Below are 27,172 nucleotides of genomic sequence, written 5' to 3' on the forward strand. Positions count from 1 at the left end.
AAGCAAGACCAGGAGGCACCTCTCTACACCTCAGCGCCCACGGTTCTCCAAGCAACCTCCCTGAAACCTCTCGCCACTTCTCTTGTGGTTCAGTTTGTTTGCTACTTTGACCGTCTAATTTTTTCCCTTCCTCCTGTGTGTTGGAGGGGAGAAGTTCCTGTTGCTGTGGCATCATTTAGTTTGTCCTTTGCCTTGACTCGTCAAGATGGGACTCTTTTTCCCCACCCCATGGGGCTCCATTTTTTCTACGAGAACTATAAGAAGTTAATGTTACTTGTTAAATCTACGAATTCATAAGGAGAGTTGATGGCCCTTCCTTTTTTTTTTCAGTCCGACCACCCCTGGTGTTTGTCCGGCCATGACCCTCTTGACCTGGGTTGAATCCCTGGGTCCCCTGAGGCACATGACGCCCTCAGGTCATACTAATGTTTTTTTCTTTTTTTGGCTATTTTTGTTGTTTATTTTTTATTGTTTTTGTTATTGTATTTTGCTAATGTTTTATGTTCTACTATGTCCACTTGTAGAGATCAGTTTCATTATCCTCATATGCACTACGAAGGTTGGTTAGGCCTCAGGCTATCCTGGCTTTGGGCGCTCTTTTTTTTTTTTCATTGCTGGGGTATATCTGACGCCAAAGTCGCATTTTCTTCAATGTTGCTCCGTCATATTGTTGTTTACTATAGGCTGTGCCACTACTCCCTGGTACTTACCATTGCTTATCTTACTAACACACCCTTATGGCTTTAAAAATTCTGTCCTATAATGTTAAAGGTCTAGGTTCCATACGTAAGCGCTGGTTGGCCCTGAAGGAATTCAGGTCTTCTGGTGCGGACGTGATTATGCTGCAAGAAACTCATTTTAGAACGGATGGCTCCTTTAAGTTTGCCTCCAAGGTGGGGGAGCACAGTTATTGCTAAATATTTAAGTGCAGGAAAACGATTCTGTACCCCCTGCCTTGGTGAAAACGTTTTTTTTTTTTTTCTCACCCCCCCCTTAGGGGCCGATATATTGGAGCTCTAAGTTAAAGACGCTTAACTACATTGCCCAGACTGCCGTACTGACTGCAGAGCTGCCGCTGCATACCCTGGTTTATTGCTATATACTATTACATTCTTGCACTGGCGGTCTTGCCAATATTACATCGATATTACAATGCTTAGTAAAAGAGCCACGGAGGATGTACTATATGGGGAGGGGAACCATAAAACAAGAGCAGCCAAGGAGAAATTAAACCAAGCCTCCGCGGCAGCAAAACTTGAAAGATTTGCCCATGCGACCTCCCCCGGCAGGAAAGGCCACCACTCTCTAGCAGGGCAAACAAAACCGCAGGGTTCGACTGGAGATAGAAGTGCTAGCTACTCGGCTTCTAACCCTGTTACTCCAGCTTTGAAAAGCAGAGCGAACAACCTACCTCCTTGTGAGGGTAAGGTCCCACATAGCATTTCTGGATCTGCCGGCACCCCCTGAGATGGGGACTAGCAAACCCACGCTGCGAGAGATACTGCAGGCAGTTAACGAATGTAAGGACTTCATTTCAGGTATTGACAATCAACTAAGCAATATCAAAAGTGAACTTCACTCTATGAGCCAATTGTTGAGCAATACTGTCGGTAGAACGACCGCACTCGAGGGAAGACTAAGTACGGTGGAGGATGAGCTCTTTCCCCTACAACGAAAAATAATAGGACTTGAGGAACAAATTACTATGCAGGCGTCAAAATTAGACGATATGGACAATAGAAATCGCAGGAACAATGTGCGTTTAATCGGTCTGCCAGAGGGAAGTGAGGGCCCTAACTCTACTACTTTTTTGGAGAACTGGTTTAAGGAGCTATTGGAAGACACCCCTTTCTCACCCCTTTTCTCCATTGAAAGGGCCCACAGAGTCCCCCCTGGACCTCGGCCAACAGGGGAACGCTGTAGGCCACTGATCTTGAAGTTTGTCAACTACAACGATCGAATGACTTTAATGCGAAGGATTCGAGAACTAGGGGACATTCTCTATAAAGGGACTAGAGTATCATTCTATCCAGATTTTTCATTTAACCTACAGAAACAGAGAGCTGATTTTATCCCCATAAAACGCACCTTGCAAAAACATAAGATAACTTATGCATTGCTGTACCCTGCTCGCCTGCGAGTGTCTGCCCTGGGTTCAACCTTGTTTTTTAATTCTCCCATGGAAGCCGCAAATTGGCTGGAGGAGCAGAAAGGGACTTTGTAGAATTATCTAGTAGTGTCTTGCCCTTGGGGAGGGCCTTTAGGGGGGGGCGAAGAGGGGGGTTTCCCCCTTTTTTTTTTTTTTTTTTTTTTTCTCTTTCTTCCCCTTTCTTTTCTTTCTCCCTTCTTTCTTCTCTCTTCTTTTTTGGGAACTATGGCTAGAAATATTGAGCACTTGAATGCAGGTTGGGGCGTGTTGTGTCATTGATAGCACTTAGTGTGGGGAGGGAGGTGAAAGGGTATGTAGACGTCACCATGACTGCCTATGTCTCCTAGAGACGCAATGATTGGGTTCCCTGGGGGCCCTTTCCCCTTCCCCTTTTTTTTTTTCTCTCCCCTACACTTTTTAGAAAGTTTGAACTCACAAATAGTTGCTAGCTAATTGACAATGTATGCCATGTCACATATGAACACTTACTATGAGATAGGGAGATTATAATAGGACACAATAACGTTATATATGCTTTTCTTTTTTTTTTTTTTTTTTTTCTCTTTGGGAAAGGGGGGGGGGAAGAAAAAAAATGAACTATATAGTTTGAATACACAAATAGCGAAGCTAATTGATAATGTATGTTACGTTAGACACGAGCATTTATTATGGGATAGGGGGAGAGGGGGACCTTAGTATGACATGACCACGATATAAAAGCAATACATTTTTTTTTTTTTTCCACGTATGAGGTGGGGGATAAATAGATAGGCCAGGCAGGTGGGGGTTTAATAGATAGGATAGGCAGGTGTGAATACCTGGCCCAGAATGATAGACACGAAATAAGAGGTTACACTGCATGATCTAAATATAAGTTGTTGGGGATGGGTTTCTGATTGACAGCACACCCCCCCCAATACTTTTTTTGTTTTTGTTTGTTTTGTTTTGCTGTTGTTCCTAGCTTCCCCTCCTTTTGATCGAGGGGGGATTAATTGAAGCCATAAAAGGCTGCGACATCTAGATACTGATTCCAGACCTTGGGAGGCTGGGCTGGCGGGGGGAGGGGGGAGTGGAGAGCTTGGGTATTCTGGAGTACGTGGGCCACAATAGAGACCCTTAGGGGATGCTCAGATGGGCAGGGGTGGGAGGGTGTGCAGGGGGGATGGGGGGGAGTTTCAACTTCGAACACACGCTGTGGGTATGGGAGGAATGGTGGACAAGGGGGTGTGTGGGGGAGGCGGGGCGGGGAGGCCCATCGAGGGAGGATGGGTTTCCCTCCTCCCCCTCCTCCTATCCCCAGCCGATTTAGCAACCATCAGTGTCTATGAGCAGAGTGAGTATCATCTCATGGAACGTGAGGGGCTTGGGAGATTTAAAAAAGAGAGCTGCGGTTATGTTGGAAACTGAGAGGGGAGGCCCTGGCTTGCTCTTCCTTCAGGAGACGCACTTAACCCCTAGTACAGCCCTGCAGCTAAACAACCGGAAATTCCAGGCATACTACCATTCCTTCCATACGTCATATTCAAGGGGAGTGAGTGTTTTTGTTAGGAGGGGTACGGACTTTCTATGCAAGGAGTCCTCTATTGATGAGGGGAGATTTGTTTTCCTATATGGTTCGATTGGCAGGCAATATTATATTTTAGCCAATATTTACATACCCCCCCCTTTCAAACTGGATGTCATGTATAAACTACTGGCGTTTAGCCTGGACAAACCAGGAGTCCCGTGGATAGTACTAGGCGATTTCAACGAAACACTAGATAGAAGCCTAGATAGATTCCCTAACCTTGATGGGGCTAGAACAGGGCGATTGCAGGGATTTTTATCAGAAATAGGACTGAGTGATCTATGGCGAACGCGATATCCTCACGAGAGACAGTATTCCTGCTTCTCCAGTACTCACTATACCCTATCAAGAATTGATATGGCTCTCGGGAACAAGGAGGCGTCAGGGTTGGTACAGGAGATAGAATATGGTGCAAGGGGGATCTCAGATCATTCCCCCCTGTCCATTACTGTGAGTACGGGAGATAGAACTGGCCCAGGGGAGTGGAGGATAAACCCCGGTTGGCTGGAGCTAATTGGTAGCTCAAGCCTTCCTTTGGACAAGATCAGGGAATTTCTCCAAATCAATAAGGGTACAGCCACACCCGGAATAGTTTGGGACTCCCTAAAAGCCTATATCAGAGGCATACTAATACAGCAAATTGCAATAACCAAGAAGAAAACTCGAGAACAGGAGATGGTAATAAGAAACAATGTTACTCAGGCAGAGAGAGCATATATAGAAGCCCCATTACCCAGTAGGCAGAAGGAATGGCTGGATAGTCAACAAGTTTATAAAATGGCACTCTTAAAAAAAGCAGAGAATAGGCATATATTTCAACGCCAACATCATTTTGGCGAAGGGGAGAGGGTGGGTCGAACTCTTTCCCTATTGGTCCAAACTAACAGCTACCCTACAATAGCCCAGGTGATTAAGTCGCCAAATGGCGATCTCGTTTCCAGCCCCCCTGCGATCATGAAGGTACTGCATGATTATTATAACAACTTATATAAATCAGCTACACGAGACCATGGCAGCTTAGCTACTGACTTCTTACATCAAACAACAATTCCATCACTATCAGAACAGGATAAAATGAGCCTCGAACTACCACTCACGTTGGAGGAACTAAAAAATGCAGTGGCTGAAATGCCCAACTATAAATCTCCAGGCCCAGATGGGTTTCCTCTAGAAATCTATAAGCGCTATGGTGAAGTGCTATTGCCAGAACTCTTGGAGACATTGAACCATGCATTGGAGGTGGGTGAACTCCCCGCCTCGATGCTGGAGGCCAACATCACCCTAATACTCAAGGAGGGGAAGGATCAACAGGAGGTTTCATCATATCGGCCAATATCCTTGTTGTGTACCGACATTAAAATACTAGCCAAGGCCCTGGCAACCCGCCTAAATAAACACATTCATAAACTAATACATCCAGATCAGTCGGGTTTTATTTTGGGCAGGGCAACCAGCACTAACATCAGAAGAGTTTTTCTTAATATTCAAACACCCAGGGATAACGACGGGCCGGGAGCTATTCTAGCCTTAGATGCTACTAAGGCTTTTGATAGCCTGGAATGGGGCTACCTGTGGGGAGTGTTGGAGAGGTTTGGCTTTGGTCCTTTATTCACCCAATGGATAAAATTACTTTATAATAAGCCCAGGGCAAAAATTAAGCTGGGAACTGAATTTTCTGAAGTGTTCCAGCTGGAGAGGGGAACAAGGCAGGGGTGCCCGTTATCTCCCCTTTTGTTCGTGTTGGCCATGGAACCCCTGGCTGTCCTGGCAAGATCATGCCCGGACATCCAGGGATTCCGACGCGGAGTAGTGGAAGACAAAATCGCCTTATTCGCAGACGATGTTCTGTTTTTTATTGGAGACATGAACTCTACTCTAAATAGGGTTGTGCAGATGATGGAGTTTGGGCAACAATCTGGTCTGGTGATCAACTGGAGCAAATCAGCTCTACTGCCATTGACTAGACCCGGGGACCAACTGCCACCTATAATTGCAGGTTTAGAGGTGGTACCCAGGTTGAAGTATTTGGGTGTTTGGATCTCTGGGGAAGTAAATCAGTATGTCAATGAAAATTTAGCACCATTATTGATGAAATTAAAACAGAAAGTCGATAGTTGGTGTGGTCTTCCTCTATCCGTGGCGGGGCGCTGCAACTTAATTAAAATGATCTGGCAGCCACAAATATTATACATTCTACACAACTCTCCCACCTGGATCAACCAGAAGTGGTTCAAAAAAATGGAATCGCTCTTTCGGGATTTAATCTGGAAGAAGAGGCATGCTCGGATTGGGCTACAGACGATGCAGCTTCCCGTCGCGGGGGGAGGAGTGGCCATACCCCATTTGAGATCATACTTCCTGGCTGCCCAGCTCCAGCACTTAGCTGGGGCTGGGCTCCAGGAGGGAGGGTCCCCAAATCATAAACTGATGATAGCTGGGGCACCCCATAAGTCATTAGTTGAAGTCCTGGAGGCCAATTCATTTGCTCATAGATGCCCTACCAACGCACTAATGAGGAAGGTGTGGCAGATAGTAAAGCAGTCCATGGGATATGTGGGAGTGACCGTTTACACCCCTCTATGGTATAATGGAAACTTAGGTGAATTAAATAATATAGATAGATCTCTAGAATGGGAAAGACAAGGGATTAATAAGCTGGTGCAATTATATGAAGGGAATGTTATGAAATCCTTTGAAGACCTTAGACAGGAATTTGGTATCTCCAACAAGTCATTCTACAAATATTTACATTTGAGACATGGAATTCAAGCCCAATATGGGTCACTCGCGATCGAGAGGACTGAAATCCCCTTGCTCCAGGGACTTATGGACCGAAGGCAAGCAAAAGGCCAGATTTCTAGGCTATATATAAAGATTAGGGAAAGGACCCTGAAGGGAGAGGGCCCTGACAAGAGTATGAGGGGGTGGATAGGGGATGTGGGGCCGATAACCCAGGAGCAATGGGATAAGGTCCTCGAACAGGGGAGTTTGCTATCTATATCTCCATCACAGCGAGTGTCTCATTTGCTCCTTATATATAGGGCATATTACACCCCCTATAAGATGTGGAAAATGGGTAGAAAACCTGGAGACGACTGCCCTAGATGCGGGGCATTGGGGGATCTCTATCATATGGTATGGAAATGCCCCAAATTGTATAGGTATTGGATAGGAATTGTACACAGAATAAATAGGATTTTTAAGACCGCCCTGAAACCAGAGGCCAGGACTTGTTTACTGGGGATCTTGGAGGAGGATAGAATCTCCCCTCCAACCAAGATGTCCGTATTAAGGTGTTTGTACCAGGCTAGACGGCTGATAGCAATAAATTGGCAAGCTAAAAATCCCCCTGTACTTGAACATTGGGTTAACGCAATTAACTACACAATCTGGTGTGAAAGAACAATGTTTATAAAACAAAACAATTTAAAAAAATTTGGGGCACTATGGAAACCTTGGCTGATCGACATGGGCTACCCCCTGGATGAGTCCGCCGAGGGGCGACCCTAGTATCGGCCTGGCTGGCCCAGGGCAGGGGGCCCTTCTTGCCCCCCCCCCGTGGGCCTCCTTAAGGGGGCGCCCCCGGGGGGGATGGGGGGGCCTCTTGTCCGCTTCTTGCTCCGTCTTTCTTTTTTTTTCCTTTTTTTTTTTCTTTTCTTTTTTTTTTCTTCCTCTCTGTATCGACCGGTGCCCTCCATCCTCCAACCGGCCAACCAGGATTGGGGAGGCTGGTACCAGCAGTGTGTGTTCGAAGAGGGGGGGTGGGTTGGGTGGGTGGGCAGGGGAAAAATTGTCAGGCGAGCCTGTGGCAACCTGAGGGTTGAGCACAGTTTCGCCTTTGTATTTCTTATGAATGAAATTAATATCTTTGTGAACTGTGAAAACCATTGCTATCCTGTGTTTAAAAATTTTTAATAAAGAAGAATTAGTAAAAAAAAAAAAGTTTGCCTCCAAACATTTCCCTGTCTCCTTCCTGGCCTCTGACCCCACAGGCAAGGCAGGGGTTGCAATTTTGATTAAGAAGTCGTGCTCTATCAAGGTTACAAAATCCCATGCAAACCCCCATGGCAGGTATCTAGTTTTAGAATGTCAACACTTGAGCACCTCCCTGACCCTTGTCAACCTGTATGCCCCTAATGTTGGGCAGCTTGACTTCCTTAGTGCCCTGCTTGATTCCCCTCATTGCCCATCCCAGCCTTTCATGATAGTCGGGGGGGATTTTAACTTGGTCATGTCTCCCTCCCGGGATAGAAAAACGTTGTTCTCATCCACACCCTCCAAGAGGTTGACTTCCCAAGCCACCTCATTCTGTCAGCTCATCAGGTCCCATCGGCTCTTCGACTCATGGAGGATCAAGCACCCCACAGCTCAGCAATTCACTTTTTACTCTCCAGCCCATAAAATGTACTCGGCTCGATCACTTTCTTATTTCCGCTCCTCTCATCCCACACGTGGTCGACTCTGAGGTGTTACCGATCACCTGGTCCGACCATGCCCCCATTACCCTAAACCTCTTGCTCACTCAGGCTTATCCTAGATCTTGTCATTGGAGGCTTAACAGCCACCTCTTACACTCTGAAAGCTCCCGCTCGGTCCTTGCAAAGAGCCTCACAGAATTTTTCCAACTGAACACAGGGTCAGTCCCGGATTTTTCCACCCTGTGGGAGGCCCATAAGACCGTCTTCAGAGGCGCTTGTATTGCAGAGAGCTCTAGATTGAAGAGGGATAGGTCCGCACTTATCCGATCACTAACCTCTGCTCTTCTCACGGCTGAGCGGAAGCTCCTGGCCGCCCCCACGGTGGAAAGGCTCCGGAGAGTCACTCTCCTTAGGGAACAAATTAAAACAGCACAACTCAACCGGGCAGCCAAATCGCTGCTTTGGATGAGGCAGAAATTCTATGAATTCTCCAATAAACCTCATACAATGCTAGTCAACAAACTGCGTCCACGTGCATACAATTCTTTTCCTGAGTTTCTTTCCCGGCCTGACGGATCTAGGACCTACTGCCCTCGTGAAATTTCAAACATTTTCGGTAAATTTTACCATAAACTTTACAACTGTCTTTCCCCAGAAAACCATTTTCACTTTACTCAAGAGAAATTTAAAGCCTTTTTCTCCAATCTTAAACTCCCCAAACTCTCATCAAGCGATCTAGAGGCCCTTTGATAAGACGGTATCGGCGGAGGAACTTTCTGACGTAGTGCGGGATCTTCCATCACATAAGTCACCTGGCCCTGATGGACTCCCCTATTTCTACTATAAAACCTATCTAGACATTTTAGGACCTCACATGCTCACTTTATTTGATACTTTGCTACAGGGTACCCCTCCCCACCCACATTTCTCACACTCCTTCATTTCAGTGATCCCCAAGCCGGGTAAGGATCCCTCCATCCCAGAAAATTATAGGCCTATAGCCCTTCTGAATTCTGACTACAAAATATTTACTAAAATTCTTGCCTCCCGGCTATCGGTTCTTGCCCCCAAACTTATTCACAGGGATCAGGTGGGGTTTGTGCCTGGTAGACACGCGGGTGGCAACACCCGCCGCACGATCAACCTGGTTGATCTTCTGGATAGGACCAACAAACCAGCACTCCTACTTAGCTTAGATGCCCAAAAGGCCTTTGATAGGCTCAGTTGGCCTTATATGTTCGCCACGCTCAAGGTTTATGGGTTTCGGGGCCCCTTCTTGAGGGCACTGGAAGCTTTGTACTCAACGGTCACTGCCCAGGTGCAGATGTCATCCTTTGTCGCCTCGCTTCCCCCTGTTGAATGGTACTCGGCAGGGGTGTCCTCTATCTCCGCTAATATTTATTTTATGTCTGGAACCCCTGGCCGAGGCCGTACGCTCTCATTCAGATATCCGTGGGGTGGTGATGCGACAGGGAGAGTACAAATTATCACTTTTTGCTGACGACGTCTTGCTAACTATTACCAATCCACAGGTATCCCTCCCCTCATTGCACAAGCTACTAACATCCTTTGGGGGTATCTCTGGGTACAAGGTTAACACCTCTAAGACTGAGGCCCTCCCCATACACATTCCTGCCACACAACTTTCTAGATTAAAAGAATCTTATCCCTATAGATGGTACAGTGATTCACTCAAGTACCTGGGGGTTTTTCTGACCCCTTCTTACTCCCACCTGTTCCGTGCAAACTTTCCTGCCCTGTTTCAGGATATAAATAATTCGCTACTGACCTGGTCTAAATACCCTTTATCCCTGCTGGGCAGGATCAACGTCCTTAAAATTTCAGTCTTGCCCAGACTGCTCTACCACTTTGAGACACCGCCTGTCGCCGTTCCGACCCCTCAGCTTAAACTTCTCCGTTTCCTTAAATTTATATGGGCTGACAGGTCACATCGCTTTGCCAGCTCTGTGGTGTTTGCGCCCACGGGTCGGGGGGGGGGGGGGGGGGTTGTCTGGGTGCTCCGGATATTGTGAAATATTATCAAGCTACCCATTTATGAATTATTGCTACCTGATCCCCTCTCAATGCCACAAGTCGGTGGGCTGCTATTAAAAAGGGGGTCCTGTATCCGGTTCACCCATGCTCCTTGATCTGGGGCGCCCCATCCCCACTGCCCTCTACCCTTAGACGTCAATGTACGGGCCCAATGTCATTTACTTTGGACTTGTGGCGAAAGTGTAACAAAAAGTACTCCCTCTCCTCGGCTTGCCCCCCCCCCCCCCCTCACGAATGTCTTATTTAATCCTAATATCCCTGATGGATTGTCTATGGGTAGGATTTCCCCATGGCTAGATCCCCCTCTTTTCCAGCTTAGACACCTGGTACACCCTGTCTCCCGTAGACTCCATGCCTTTGAGACCCTGCGAGAAAAATATGACATACCCAAACATTCGTTTTACTTCTACCTACAGGTGAGACCCTTTTTTAGCTCTAAGTCTCCGACTTTAACCCTTTGACACTCCCACAGCTTTTGAGCATATCTGCGCTCAAGGCCCACATCATCTTAATTTAATTTCCTATATTCACCGAACCCTCCATGAGTCGACCCCTCTAAACGAATCTACGCATTTGTACATGAGTAGATGGTCTCGGTTGTTGGACAAACCTATCTCCCTGCAGTCGTGGGATAGGATTTGGTCTTCTACTTTCAAATCCTCTAAGTGTGTCACGCAAAGGGAAACCGCAATAAAAATCCTTATGTTTTGGTATAAGACCCCCGATGTCATCCACAAATACGATTCCTCAGTCTCGTAATCTTGTTGGCGATGTGGACTTGACATTGGGTCATTGTTTTATATCTTCTGGAAATACCCTTTGATACGGCCCTTCTGGATAGCGGTGGGGTCTTTGGTGGTGGAGGTGACAGGGGTATCCCTCCCGATTGATCCCCTACATTGTTTGCTGGGTCTCCCTGTACCAGGTATACCTAAAAACACCCATCCACTGGTTTCCTACATTTAACTTGCTGCTAAGAGGCTTGTCCTATTGTGCTGGTTGTCCAGTGCAACCTCCCCCTGGCCTAGGTTACTCCAACTGGTGTCTGAAATTAGGAGAATGGAATATTTGACAGCCTCGGTGCATGATTTGGTTCCCCAGTTCGATAAAGTGTGGGAACCATGGGATCGATCGGCATATGGGGCTCCCCCTGTCGGTACATCCATCTGACTGCAGCTACCGACCGGGGCTCTTTGTTGGTGGCTACCGTCCCCCCCCCCCCTCCCTACCCAGTTCTCTGGGAATTCTGTCCCTCCTCTTCCGGGGACTAACTATGCTGACCATGTGAATGTTCGACTGTTTTGCCTTTCTCTTTTGGCCTCCGGCCACTTGTTGATCAGAATAGTTTGTTTGATTTACATTAACTGTTCTTTACAGTACGTGATACAGATACGCAGTTCACCTCTGTGCCTGCGTTTGTGGACATTTTTCTCTGTCTGTTGTAACTTATGTTTTTCACCATGATCTATATCTTTCTTTGTGTACTGAATCTTCCAATGCACTAGTGTATCGTTTTTGCTTTGAAAATTTATAAAAATTACAATTATAAAAAAGAAGTGCTGGAGTGTTCTAAAGTGGCCAGCAATGAGTCCAGATCTAAATCCCATTGAACACCTGTGGAGAGATCTTAAAATTGCTGTTGGGAAAAGGTGCCCTTCCAATAAGAGACCTGGAGCAGGTTGCAAAGGAAGAGTGTTCCAAAATTAGGGATGAGAGGTGTAAGAATCTTATTGATGGTTATAGGAAGTGACTGATTTCAGTTATTTTTTCCAAAGGGTGTGCAACCAAATATTAAGTTAACCTCCCTAGGGGTGATCCCGAGTCTAGCTCGGGCTGGGATTTCAGTACCATGAGCGGTAACCCTGAGCCAGACTCGGGATCGCATCGCTGGATACAGGGAGAAGTTACTTACCTTGTCCCCTGGATCCAGCGATGTCCCCCCGCTGTGTGTGCGAGCCGTCCTCCGCTCGATTCACACAGTGCCCGAGTGCCGCTGAGCTCCGTTCCCTACGACGTTCTGACGCACGGGAGTGGAGATTGGTGCCAAATTCAAAAAAGTAAAAACACACAAAACACATAGAGTACTGTAATCTTACAGATTACAGTACTGTATGAAAAAAATACACACCCCCTTTGTCCCTTGTGGGCTGTCCAGTGCCCTGCATGCACTTTTATATTATAAATAGTTTTTTTTTCTGCCTGGAATTTGGAGATTGCCCATAGCAACCAAAAAGTGGCCCTTTATGTCAAAAGTGATTTTAGACCAACTAGAAAACAGTGATAATAAATTAGAATCACTTGTAGAATTGAGCGATAGTGATTTGTGGGGAAATTCCTCATCAAACACTAAATCTAATGACAGCGACAATTCTGCAAATGAGCACATTTCAGTGTTTTTGGATTTGATTACATTATTGAATAATTTTTATTATTATTTATCATTATTTATTATACATTTTATCATATGTCTGCTAGACTCTGGTTTTAAGAGAGTTATTCCTAAGAATTGCAGGCCTACAATATAAAACACCAAATTTCCATGCAAAATAATTGTACCGCTTTCAGCACCTAAAATCAGAACTAATCATACTGCCAGGGAGGTTAAGGGTGCCAAAAATTTTGACCGGCCCATTTTTTGAAATTTTGAGTGACGTCCAATTAGCTTTTTTTCCTCCTTTTTTTTTGTTTTGATCCAATTGATCCCTCCCATCCATACGTCCGGCCCCCTAACCTGCATGCAGGACGCTGGGTACATGGATTGCAATAAGGGTTTTTCTTTCTTTCTTTTTTTTTCTTTTTTTTTTTGAAGCACGTGATTGGAGCCAGAGGCTCTAATAGGCTACAAAAAAGGGTGGGCTCGGCCACAGAGCTCTGCGCACCTGATCCCACCAAGTCATGTGACAAAAACAAATGAATATTTACTATTGTCACACTGGTTCTCCTCCCAGCCAATCGGGAAGATATTGGTCTGAGACCCGTTTCCGATTCTCAGATATGAGAACCACTCCAATTGGCCTAGGAGGAGGGAGGAGACACTCGGCGGAAGCTGCTGCGATACATGCAGAGGAGAGAAGGGGTTAGAGGCTCCCTGTGATGTCAAGGAGGAGAGCAGGGGAAGCGCTACCCACCATAGATAAGTGCTGGTGATCCTGGTGACTGCGGGGGGTGGGGAGTGGCTGTGGGAACACTGTTTGAAACTGAAAGCAGCACAGTGCTGATGGCACTAAATGTTATAAGATTAGTAGTCAGAGGCACAGCTCTCCCACATTGGTGATACTCACCTACGAGGCTTTAGGCACATGAGTGCCTAGGTGCAGTCACATAATGAGATTTTTCCAAAGGGCATTACAAAAAGTAAATTTTTTAAGGAACAACTTGGGTACAATTTAATCATTTGAAATATCCCCTTTAACACAGAATCTTCACTTCTGATGAACTTTAATGCTCAGAGTAAACAAGTCTCAAATTTTAAGGCCGGGTTCATATCATTGTGAATTGTATGCGGGATGCCCGCATCCAGTTCGCAATAGCAGGAGATTTTGAGCCGGTTCACATATCTCTGCAGTGCATCTTTTAGTCCATTTTAGGTCATGAAATTGGACCCAAAATGGTAAACCAGCACACACTGGAGTCTGGACCCCTGCTGTGAGCCGCATGTGGATCATATGTGAACCGAGCCTTAGAGTTTCATTCCCACACTTATTGGGGACAGGAAGTGAAAAGGAAATGTTCCCAATGGGCTGTACAGTTGTCAATTCCATATATCTTTCTTTTAAGAACTGCAAAAGATCTCCTTCCTATGTAATGGAGAGAAGCAAGTGTTTTTAATCAAAATCCGGATAGAACCTGAGTGATCATGCTGCTCCTCTAAGTGTTGCTGAATGAATGAATGAAATGCGTGTATAGCGCACAATGCGAACTTAATCGCCTCTAGCCTCTAGGCGCTGGCAGGATCAACAGGTTAAAAAAATAAAAAAAATTATATATATATATATATATATATATATATATATATACACATACACACACACAAAATATATGAGAAGTAATGGAAGACCTCACATCTAAGAATTGATAAGTTGCAATATGTTGTGTGTTTTTTGTTTTTTGAAACACAGCTTAATGTGGCTGTAAAGGCAGAAGGTTTTTTCATCTTCATGCATTCTATGCATGAAGATAAAAAGCCTTCTGTGTACAGCAGCCCCCCCCCCCTCCCAACATTTACCTGAGGTACCTCTCTGTCCAGCGATGTCCACGACTCTCTCAGCCATCCGAGATCGCCCCCTCCTGATTGGCTGAGACACAGCAGCGGCACCATTGGTTGCCACTGCTGTCAATCAGTCAACTAGCCAATCGGGGAGGGTGGGTGGGGCGGGTCAGGGCTCCATGTTTGAATGGATACAGGGAGCTGTGACTCGGCTCAGGTGCCCCCATAGTAAGCTAATTGCTGTGGGGGCACCGAACTAGAGGGAGGGGCCAGGATCACACAAGAGGAACCCAAGAAGAGGAGGATCTGGGCTGATCTGTGCACATCCTGCAACAGAGCAGGTAAGTATAACATGTTTTTTATTTTTATAGGAAAAAAAATAGACTTTACCATCACGTTAATGATCTTTCTTTTTATTTTGATCTTTCAATATAGTTTTGGTGAATGGTGTATTTTTATTAATAACCAATAAAAGTAACTCCTTCCTGTTTTCTTTTAGTTACTTGCATGCTGCAGGACAAAAAGTTTGGAAACGATGGAAGAAACGTTATTTTGTTCTTGTTCAGGTTTGTTTTATGACTTTTTCTCTGAAAAGTGATATCTGTCTTGGCACTGAAAGTGGACTTCACTAAATGGGTTGGAGAGGTGTAGTCTCAGGTGGTTTCACAGAGACAGTCACAGCTCCCCATGATCCTAAACACCCCTTCTAATAGACAGTGCCCCCATGACCCCAGTGTTGCTCACAGTTCCTAATGCTGACAAATGCTACCAGCCAGTGACTCTTTATAGTATATAAACATGGAAAGATGATGCTGCTTATAATTCCAATCTGCCCCAACGCAAGCATAGGACACTGCCCCAGAATTGTCATTCAGTAAACCTTCCGATCTCCAGGGCCCCAAACATAGCCATCCAGTCCAACTATGAATACTCAGTGCCTATAAACAACAAGCAAGTTTGCCTGTGGTGATTCCCATGCCCCTAATGCAACAAGACAAAGATCACTTTCATGATACTCATGGCTCCAGCATAGCCATACAGTGCCATGCTCTGACACTCGCTTGTTTTTATTCTAGGTACAAGGGAAGAATTTGCTAACAAATTAACAGCACATGGCAGGCAGCATTTTTTTTTCAACACCTTTTTCTTAAAACTATTCAATTTTACTTTTCAGTCTATGTATCTCTAGATGTTTAACCACAGTGCAGCATGAACCATGCCAAAAACCTCCAGATTACATGAGGGTGGAGGTAGTGAAATCTTTACTTGACCTAAAAGCATATACGGGTATAAGTGGGAGATAATTTGAACCACTGTCCGTTTTTTTGGAAACACTTTATTTTACTTCTTGTCTTATAGACACTTTAAAAAGTGAAGGTAAATATACATGTAGCGGCCATAACCCGTTGTAGGGCGGCCTTGACTTATTGGGCTTACCAGTTACCTTCTCTTGGCCTGCTCTTCCACGTCTAGGGGTTCCCAGGGTTGATAACCAACGACTTGAACACTGACACAGATGAAGTCCTCTTTAAAAGGGTTTATTTTGCAGCAACAATTTTCAATAACAGTCTCTTAGGGAACAGAGGGCACGGGTGAAGAACTCAGGCACCTTGAACTGCAGGTCTAGCAAAGTCTCTGTTTCCACCCAGAGAGTAGCCACTCACAGCTGGGTGCTTAAAGGCTCAACAGATCTCTAGCCAGAGATCATGGCAGTCAGCATGTTGACTCAAAACTTGAACAATCAACTAAGGGTGAACAGAAACCTTTTTCCTCTGTACCTGGAACGTTTCCCGTCTCCTCAATAGTACTGGAAAAGTGTGAATTTGTCAATGTCCTTCCCAACTCAGTAACCAGGCACTTCTCAGGATGCCACTTGCCGGCCCTCCTCCGAAGAGTCCTCCCCCGGTCACTTCCACGTGCTGTGGTGTCCCTCCAAGCCAAGAGCACACCCAGACACTGAATCCTCCCTCAGTTACTGCGCCTCGGACCAGCAGGTTTCGGGACTCGAGAACAGACGGATCCCTACCCCAGACCAGGCAGGTCTATCAGGGGCCACTAAGAGGAACATGTTGCGGGATGTCGAACACCCCGTGACCGGGACCCCTCATGGGGCTACCCCTGTCCTGGAACCAGAACAGACTACACGGGTCTCATGAACACCCCTCCTCTCCACACGTGACCCTCACCCCTTAAGTACCCCTTCCCAGACTCCTCAGTGAGCCTGGCACTCCCACTGATTGGCTCCGAGAAGGCTGGTACCTAAACATCCAACCAGACCTGGTTCTGACCTGTCATGTGCACCTCACCGCTCACATGACCAGGCGGAACTTCCAAACACAGCCTGGCCAGACTGGTGTTAAGGTCTACCTACACAATTAACCCTCAGAACCCCTATTGTTCCTAGGCAAAAAAAACAAAATGTACATGTGTGTATACAGTTGAAGTTTCCCTAGCAGGGACAGAGACAGCAATAAAGCCTGATGGAGGTTTCAACACACCCACACACTCTCCAAAACCAAAGGACGTGTGTTTTGGCTTTGATTAAACTTTACACACACATTTAAATGAATGGCAAGTTGAGTTGACTTGGTCAAAATCAAGCTGTATATGAGTAAAGTATAATTTAAGGGAAACCAATAAATTAATATTTAAATTATATATGTGGTATTACCTAGACATTTTTAGTTCTGGTCTGCCAGTCATATAATTTACACACCTTCACCAGACTGCACAATCAGGCATGTGACACATCTATTTCCTGGTTTAGCAACATGGCTTCCTATAACATCTCTTCACCCCTAGCTAGTTCAATGAACAGAGAATAAGAAATATCAGGCTATGTTCAGTGGACAATAATGATGTGACAGGAAAAACGAGTGAACTTCCTGGTTCTGTAGTATGGCAGTGATATATAAATCACGATTTGAACAGAAATGCAAGTATTTTAGTTAGTAAATGTTAGTATTTTAGTTTTGTATTTTTCTGTCTGCCTGAACATTCACCTTAATGTAATTTTTAATGGAGTCCATATTTCCATACACATTTGTTTTGATTTGTAGGAATTCGTCATGTTTTTTAGCATTTTGACATTTGTTGCCTGTTTTAGGTAAGCCAATACACATTTGCAATGTGTAGCTACAGGGAGAAGAAAGCTGAGCCCCAGGAACTGATGCAACTTGAAGGATACACAGTGGATTACACTGATCCTCAGTCAGGTATTGGGTCACTTGCTTCTGCCATCTTTGTCCGTTAGTTGTTGTGTAAGTGCAATACCATAACTACCCACATTGTTAATTATTACAGTTAAATGGTAGTTTGTTGTGTTATTCTACTTTACTTTATTAGGTCTCCAGGGTGGTCGGTGGTTTTTTAATGCAGTGAAAGAAGGGGACACGGTGAGATTTGCCAGCGATGATGAGCAAGACCGAGTACTGTGGGTACAAGCAATGTACAGGGCAACAGGACAGTCCTACAAACCCATTGTTTCCAACCATGCTCAGAAGTCAAATCCAAGAGCAATAAATGCTCACATGGAAGTTCCTCAACCAAGTAAGTGTTTTTTTTTTATATTTTTACTGTTGAGACAATGATATTGATGGTCTCTTCCAGATAGTCAGGTGCCATTATAAAGTGTCTTATAAAATCGAAAGATATAAATGTACCCCATGGAGTCCTTCACTTTTATGTAATTGGGTAACTTGTATTAGTTTCAGGAGCAGGTGGGCAATACAATGTCAGAACATTTGACATAAACCTAAATTACTGCTTGTAAATAATTCTAGATATACCGTATATACTCGAGTATAAGCCGAGATTTTCAGCCTCTTTTTTGAGGCTGAAAGTGCCCCCCTCGGCTTATACTCGAGTCATCGCCGTCTGTCTGCCCGAACAGCGTGTCGAGCAGACAGACAGCGGCCATTCTAACTTTCAAAAGCCGCGCCTCCCTGTCTGTGATAGGCGGAACACAATTTCCCAGCAGTCTGTGTTCCGCCTATCACGGACATCCGCTCATCCTCATACTACGGACGAGGATAAGAGGATGTCCGTGATAGGCGGAACACAGACTGCTGGGAAATTGTGTTCCGCCTATCACAGACAGGGAGGCGCGGCATTTGAACAGGGGAATGGGCGCCGACGAAGAGCGGTGATCCTGGGACGGGACCGGACGGAGGCTCGGCTCGGGACGGGACCGGACGGAGTCTCGGGACGGGACCGGACGGAGGCTCGGGACGGGACGGGACCGGACGGAGGCTCGGGACGGGACGGGACCGGACGGAGGCTCGGGACCGGACGGGACCGGACGGAGGCTCGGGACCGGACGGAGGCTCGGGACACAGGTAGGCTGGACACACAAGGCCACACACACACACACACACACACACACACACACACACACACACACACATGGATGGACACACACACACACAGGGATGGATGGATGGATGGACACACACACAGGGATGGATGGATGGATGGACACACACACACACAGGGATGGATGGATGGATGGACACACACACACACAGGGATGGATGGATGGATGGACACACACACACACAGGGATGGATGGATGGACACACACACACACACAGGGATGGATGGACACACACACACACAGGGATGGATGGATGGATGGACACACACACACAGGGATGGACAGGCATATCTCACCCTCGGCTTATACACGAGTCAATAGGTTTCCCAGTTTTTTGGGGGTAAATTGGGGGCCTCGGCTTATACTCGGGTCGGCCTATACTCGAGTATATACGGTAATCTTGTCTTAAAGAAACTAGCATCAATTTTGAGCCTCTGCTGTAATTCACTGATATTTTCTTTCAGCCAGCGAAATTAAATGCTTATTTCTTCAAGTAGTTTCTGTGTTAAAATGCTGCTTATCTACCACTGGCCATACACCTATAGATTATCTGCAGATTTTTAGATGGAAAAAGTGGGAGATTCCTCCATCCACACAGTTTAACCATAGAAAATCTGCAGATAATCTATAGGTGTATGGCCAGCTTTAGGTAAACATTTAAATTTTTCTCACTTGTTTTATGGCTTTCACTTAGGTCTTGTTTATAAGACAGTAAAGGTCCTTTCACACCGGGCGGATCAGTGCTGATCCGCCCCGTGGAAATCCACTTCCTCAGCGGGGATCGCCGGAGCGATCTCTACGCTGAGCAGGAAGATGACAGGTCTGTCTCTGCACACTGCGCAGGGACGGACCTGTCACAGCGCCACTCTCCCCTATGGGAGATGGAGGATGACGGACCGCAGTGTCCGTCGTCATCCGATCCGATGACGGATGGAAAAATAGCTTTTTCCTCCGTCACACTTTTTCGGATCGGAGCACGTCGGATGTCAGCAGACTTGTCACCGCTGACATCAGACGCTCCATAGACCTCTATGGAGTATCCGTTCAGGCCCGCCTGAAAAACTGACAGGCGGACCTGAACGGATCGTCCATGTGAAAGGGGCATAAATGTAACAGTCGCCAAACATACAGAGAAGGTACATCTTCCTGGTCCATGTGTTTAACGTTACTGGGAATAATTCTCCTGCAGTGAATGTTTGCAAATTCCAGGGAATATCCGATTGACTGTTGGGGGATCAGGAAGGAATTTGTTCCCCCACTGGAGCAAAAGGTCTTAAATTAAGTGTCTTTCACTTAAAAAAAAAAAAAAAATTGCTAGCATGTATGAAACGCAGACACCTTGAGGTGCATGTTTATATCTGTGGCAACTTTTATTGGCCACTTTACACTCAAATGCCAAAGTAGTTAGAAACAAGCTAACCTTTAAGACTGCAAGAAAGTGCATGAGTCCCAGTCTGAGGTCTGCCTTACGGTGACTGTGTGAGGCTTGTATCGAATAAAAATACATTTGATAGTGCAATATTCATTTCAGAGCAATATTAATTTGTGTTTAAATCTGCCTTGAATTCAGCTTTCAGTGACAGAATTGCTTTAAAATTGACGCAATGTTTAATTCCTATTTTATTTAGACTTTGAGACCACTTATTAAAGCTATTTGTGTATGTTTCAGTTCACTAGTAGTGAGTCAGTTCTTTGGTAGAACAGATGTGCGCCAGTGGTATTTCTGTGGATAGCACAAAATGTTTTTCTACTCACTCTGTTTAACTGTGTTCAATCTTTGGACACCTGAAAATGAAAAAGTACACTATATTATATGTGCAGCTCTTTTTTTCTCCTGGAATACTTACTGTATTTTCAGGTTGGTCATAATGAATTTTTTAAGGATTATACGGTTTTAATTTTATGCTACACCTAATGTATCTCTTGTGCAGTATTGATTAGATCTCCACAGTTTCTACTGTGCTTCTATCTTGCATTTACCTTGCAGAGTCTGTCAGATGAATGTGACTTTTGATTTTAAAGTGCAAAGCTGAGTGATCTTATATAGTAGTATCCGAAGCTGCACTTCTTTCAGCTTGAATGAAATAATTCTTCCATCTGCAAATCTAGTTGGCTGTTGAACTTGACACAGATCAATATAATCTGGGGTTAAATTCCTCAATGTGACTGATTATGTTAGCATCATGGTCACAGATCAATGTGGAGTTTTATGAGGGACAAGATTCTGTAATTGGCTTTGATCAATAAGTCTTTGTCTTGCTCTCTTTAGAACCCTCAAGTTGGTAGCCTGTCGTATGTTTAAAGTACATTTAGGACAGTACATTTGCAGTAACTAACATAAAAAGATAGACATTTAAATTTTAAAGAACAAAGAGCCAAAGGCCCCATTGTATGGGGCCATTTTGAGTAGATTACTCACCCAAAATGAACCTTGGTATCAAACTGAGCTAGTGTTCTGTTGGATAGCTAAATTCTCTTGGCTTTTGATGTCTGTACATGATAGATGATTCACATGGATGTTTTTAACAAAACATAGCATTAACGAAAGCAATCATAAGAGCTCGCCTTCTGATAGACCCGCGGGGTCTAAAGGCGTTGAAAGATGCATCTGTGAAGAATACGCTTGTCCTTCGACTGCCATTTAGGACATTGTAGTATGAAGGAGATCGGTATTGTCAGCCACATACTGCTCTGTTTTCTTTTGCCATTTTTGCTTGAAGGTTATAAATACTTTTTCTTGTTGCTATATGCAACACTTCCCATTACTCTACCAAGGTTTGTCTCATTAAAAGCATAGAACAAAACAAAGACTGAAAGTGACCTACCTTTTACTGACATGTTCATTTCTGCTCTAGTTTGCCATTTGAAAAATAGATTGCTAGTTGTGATGAATGTGTATTTTTATGTCGCTGTTTGTAATGCTGTAGATACATTCCCTGAAAGAACAATGGAAGGGTGGAAATGTGCAATATAGTAGAGCTTTTACTCTGACCATTTTCTATTTAGACTGGATGTTTGCTAAGTGCTTTGAAATTCACCAAGGTCATATCATCAAGCCGTTAGTGATTTAAGCTCAAGTCTGTGTGTTGATCACTTTTTGAAATGAAGTGTGGATAGAAAAAACTGTAAATATATCATTACTATGTGTTGCTAAGAGTAGCTTGCTATGTATGTTGCCTTTTCTCTCTGCAGACACAGATCGTGGCCAGAGACATGGAATGGATGAGTTTATTTCTGCTAATCCCTGCAGATATGACCATGCTTCCCTTTTTAAAGTACTTCAGCAGCAGACATTGGAACACCGACTAAATGATTCTTATTCTTGTCTGGTGAGTATTAGAATGTATGTAGGCTTAGTGCAGTGAAGTGTGAAATCGTTGTTAAAAAGTGGCAGTTCTTTCCAAACTCATTTTGTAAGTGTGCTTGGATTTGGGATAAAGGATTTCAATCGATTGCTCTCAAATTTTAAAATTATACACGTGAAGATTGCTGCTGTGTCACTCAATAGCAAGAGAACGGGCTCTGACCATCTCAGAAATGTGGCTTAAAAGCTTTCCAAAGAGAGAATGACAACTGAAAGCTTACTAAAGGTGGGAGACTCCACTGTGGGGTTTTGCGACACCAGCATGTTCCTGAAAGGATCTCATATCTTGGTATGATGTAATTGTGAGTTGTGTTAAGTCACAGAAAAGTAGTTTAAATGATCACTTTGGAAGAATACACATTTCAGAAGGTTCATACAAAGAGACTGAATCTTATAATTAAATCATTGTATACAAATGAATTAAGGAAAGTTTGTTCTGCCCTGGATACTAGAATGTGTCATATGGTGTTTGAATAAAATTTATTTTTTATCATTTTCTTTCACAAATGTGTCCAGTTATCGGCTATTACTCCTAAGCATATATTCATTTGCAGAAGGTTTCATACATTTGTTGCAAATTTAAGTTGTTTTAAATTTTATTAGAAGGTGAAACTTTGTAAGCCTTTTTTAGGCCTATAATTCCATGAAATGCATTTTTATTTTCATTACTCTGTGTTAGACAATAAGTGTAATTGAATTTTATTCTCCCAAATCTGTAAATGGTTAATGATTCTATAAACATTTTTTTAAGCTTAAAGATGGTTGACAAGATATTATATTGTCATTAAAAAAAGAGGAAAAGGACAGTAAAATATGGACTTGAGACAAACTTGGAAACCCCATAAAAACAACAGTGCCCCCAGTATCATGCTTATGCTTTGTTCTGCAACAGTGCTGTTTCCATGAGTCTCCAGTTTTTTTCTTAACCATTTAAAGTGTTGATCCTTCATGTCTAGGACACCCTTAAATAAGTGCTACGCAATTGTGAACAATGGTGTCAAGTATCATAGTGCCGTGGGGAGCACACCGGCAACTAGACCATTCATACACTGTAGAAGCTTGGTGTACTACTTTTGTCCTTTTTTTTTTTTAAGGTGTGTTTAAAACAAACTTTAAAGTATAACTAAAGTCAAAACGATCTCTTTAGTTTTGAATAGAGTGGAGAAGAATTAGAATAACTGTAAGATTTTTATTGCTGTTTGTGTCCTGGTTAGCGAGATTCACCCTCTCTATTTCTCCTGTTTACTGTTGTTATTGAAAGTAAGAGAATCCAAAATCCTGGGTTGTCTCTAGAACAGTAATAGTTGAGTAAACATCCAATGAAAACAATAGTTCTGGAGGGCCCCAGTGGATTCCCTTAATTTTTAGGCATTTCCTCTTGCTTCCTGTTTTAGCTATGGGATAGGAAGTGAAGTTACATCTCCCCAATGGGACACAAATGGCAAAAAACTGGCAGGGGTATAAACTCTTTACTCTATCCAAGATGAAAATAAAGTTTTGCCTATACTTCTACTTTAACAATTATAACAGGTGTTGGTTTTCTAACATATTTCTGTTTACTGTTTTATTCTTTTCCTTTATGTTTAGGGCTGGTTTAGTCCTGGGCAGGTCTTTGTTTTAGATGAGTACTGTGCTCGATATGGTGTTCGTGGCTGCCATCGACATCTCTGCTATCTGAAGGAGTTGATTGAACATGCTGAAACTGGGTCTGTCATTGACCCAACATTGCTTCATTATAGCTTTGCCTTCTGTGCATCTCATGTTCATGGAAACAGGTACCTATAATACAGCATTTTGTCTATGGCAATTTATAGATGATTAACCATGATAACTAAAAAGTACATTGCTAGATTTGGTTATAATGTAAAGGGCTTTAGGTTCTTTGCTTACTTAAATCCTAACATTGGTATTTTTGATGTATACTTCAACACAAGACCACATATCAAAGCATGGTTATTTACAGAGTAAAACATACAATCCAGCCTTTTTGCTGCTGAAAGGAAAGAATAGTTTACATCACTACATTATAGCAATCCCTATGCAAAAGCTTGGAGCATGCTTATGTGTCTGTTTACACATGCACTTTTTAATGTGATTTTCATGCGGTTTTCGTGATGTAATGGAATTAAAAACAATTAAAGTTTAACAGGGTCTGAAAACCCCTCATATATGTGCTTTCATGCATTACCGTTAACCTCTGTGGCCCTCAATGTGCATGGAAAAAAAAAAAGCTGACCTATTTTCAAAAATGTGCTGCGGCACAGCACACACATCCATCTCTATAGAGCCCTGTTCACACTCTTTCATTTTAATGTTTGTGTGGGAAAGAGCTAGAATGCTTGTCATTTGTGCACTGCAGATCGTTTTGGAAAAATATGCAGAGCCATGTTTTTATCATCTTTCATGAATTTTGATGCCTATAGAAGTCAATGGTAATGCATACAAAAACTCATGTATGATGTGTTTCAGCCTCTAGTTAGAAGTATGGCCAAAGCTTTTTGGCCATACTTCTCCTGGGGCTCACAGAACTGCACTTAGTTCTACATTCCTGTGCCCCAGATTTGAAAGCCCACTGTTTGCTGACCTCCGAGTTGGACCAGGCTCTGCTGTGATCCTAACTATATTCCTGGGATCCACCCAGCTGCCTGACTGGCAGCTGGGTGGATCCCTGACATGATTCTGAGAGCCTGAGCCAGCCATTCCAGTGAGTGTTGGAAGGCAGAGAGCCGGTGATGGACTCACTAAAGACCAAGAAGTGAGTGATCGCTCAGTTCTCAGTGTAGAGCCAGTGGGGAACAGCTGCATCATCAGAACAATGCTGTAGCAATCTAGGTGAGTATAAATGTTTTAGTTTTTTTGTAAACCCACACTTTTCTTTTAGAAGCCTAAATAGTTTTTATTGACCTTCATGGATATGCATCAAAAATGCACATCGACATATGTGCAAAATATCTATTGAAAGACATTAATATTATTATACAGGATTTATGTACCACCAACAGTTTGTGCTGCACTTTACAAGATGAACTCAGACAGTACAGTTACAATACAATTCAATACAGGAGGAATCAGAGGGGCCTGCTCGTTAGAGCTTAGAATCGAATAGGGAAGGTCAAGTGAAACAAAAGGTAATAACTGTGGGGGATGAGCTGATGGAGAAAATGAAAATACAGTTGTTACGTGTGGGTAGGACAGGCTTCTCTGAAGAGGAGGGTTTTCAGGGATTGTTAATAGCTAATAGCTATTATTATATTATATATAGCTAATAGAATAGGAAATAATTGGACAAGGAGTTCCATAGGATTGGAGAGGCTCTGGAAAAGTCCTGGAGGCAAGCATGGGAGGACATGACGAAGGGAGCTAGAGAGCAGGAGGCCTTGAGCGGAATGTAGAGAATGATTCATTTGGTATATTGAGACTAGGCTAGTGATGTAGCTGGGGGCTAAGTTGTGGATGGTTTTGTAGGTTGATAGTATTTTGAAATAAATTTGTTGGTTAAGAAGCCAGTGGAAGGATTGACAGAGAGGAGTAGCAGACACAGAGCAAATGGTAAGGTGGATGAGTCTGGCAGCAGTATTCATAATAGATTAAAGGGGGGATAGACTATGTAGAGGTAAGCCAATGAGAAGGGAGTTGCAGTAGTCGAGGGAGTGAATTAAGAGCTTTGTTGTATCATTGGTTAGAAAGGGGTGTATTTTGGAGAAGTTGAGGCGGCAAGATTTGGATAGTGATTGGACTGGCGCTTAAAGGAAAACGCATCAAATGCATGAAATTGAAAATGCAATGGTGTGAACCTAGCATGACATTGTCTTTGACGTATTTTAGAGGTTTCCAGTGCGTCTTTTTAAAACGTAAATGTGTGAAACAGCGACTGTTTGCTGTAATGAGAAACCCCTTTAAAAAAGAGGTTTACTGATGCATGACAGAAATGTTTTCTAAAATAAAAGATTTTATGAGTAAGCTTTGTTTTGACTTTGTGAATAAATGTTTGATTAAGATCTCTTGTATACTGCAGCTCAGTAAAGCTTTTTTTTTTTAAACTGAGCTAAAATACCTCCCATTAATTGTAATGTGCCTATGCACACAGGCGTGTAAACAAGCGCTATTCATTCTTTAGTAAAAAAAAAACAAAAACAAAAAAACATTTTTTTTAGTCAGTAATTTACACCTCATGTGCGTGAATGCGCACAAATGGCCATTTACATATTGTGCAGAATGAGAATGCGAGAATAGGTTTTCGTGTGAAAATGCACGCAAAAATGCGTGACTGCATATACGCGTAAATATGTGCAAATGCATACAAAAAAAGTCTGAAAAAGTAGATGCTCAAATAGGAGTATCATGTGCAACAGGCCTATGTGTGTATATAGTGTAATGATGATGTGTTTGGGGCAAACCAAAACTGTGTTCGATGACACAGGACAACTATGTTGTTCAAAATTCTTAAGTCAGTTATGACATTTTGTTACAATAAGAGACGCATAACAGCAGTGATTCCCTTTCCATAATCCCAGGACGTGTATCTACTATGATGACAACCTCTTATTTGCATTTCAAACATCCTTATCCTGTTGATAGACACAGTAGAACCTACTGGCCAATATCAAAGTCAAAGCATTGCAAATAGACAACTAGGCATTATAAACCCCCTGACAGTAAATAACACAATACACATCTCAGTCTCACTCTGATAGCCATCATAAAAACATCAGAACCAAGCTTAAAGTGTTTGTTACCCCAACACTTCATATTCCTGATATTTGCCTGCTGTACCATATACTTGTATGAGAAAATATCCTGTTCTTTGTATTGCTTCCTTTGTATGAAATCCCTGGTGTTTCTGCCACTTCCTCTGATTTCCTATTAAAAACAGACCATACTAAGCAACAGAAAACACATTGTGGTCAGTTCTCTAGCTGTGGTGGGAACTCCATGTACTCTCTTCCAATGGTCAGACTTGTCCTGACACCCTTATCTATACAAATAAATGTTTTGCCCTTCATTTCTATTTTGAATGGGTTGTTTTTCAAGTTGATC

At 43.6% G+C, this 27,172-nt stretch overlaps 1 protein-coding gene across 13 annotated transcripts in view; it reads left to right on the forward strand.

Annotated features, from left to right (window-relative positions):
• CADPS2 (calcium dependent secretion activator 2) overlaps positions 1–27,172 on the forward strand; it is an 852,012-nt gene that overhangs the window by 368,466 nt on the left and 456,374 nt on the right. For all 13 annotated transcript variants that reach the window (XM_077471987.1, XM_077471989.1, XM_077471994.1 and 10 more), the window contains exons 9-13: positions 14,896–14,962; positions 17,503–17,611; positions 17,742–17,945; positions 21,964–22,100; positions 23,723–23,910. In XM_077471987.1, the coding sequence (XP_077328113.1) occupies positions 14,896–14,962; positions 17,503–17,611; positions 17,742–17,945; positions 21,964–22,100; positions 23,723–23,910 (705 nt within the window). The remainder of the gene's footprint in view (positions 1–14,895; positions 14,963–17,502; positions 17,612–17,741; positions 17,946–21,963; positions 22,101–23,722; positions 23,911–27,172) is intronic.

The sequence above is a fragment of the Lithobates pipiens genome, unplaced genomic scaffold (assembly GCF_037356315.1).
Source record: "Lithobates pipiens isolate NorthernLeopardFrog02 unplaced genomic scaffold, aLitPip1_a1.2 Scaffold_8, whole genome shotgun sequence".
Classification (NCBI taxonomy): Eukaryota; Metazoa; Chordata; class Amphibia; order Anura; family Ranidae; genus Lithobates; species Lithobates pipiens.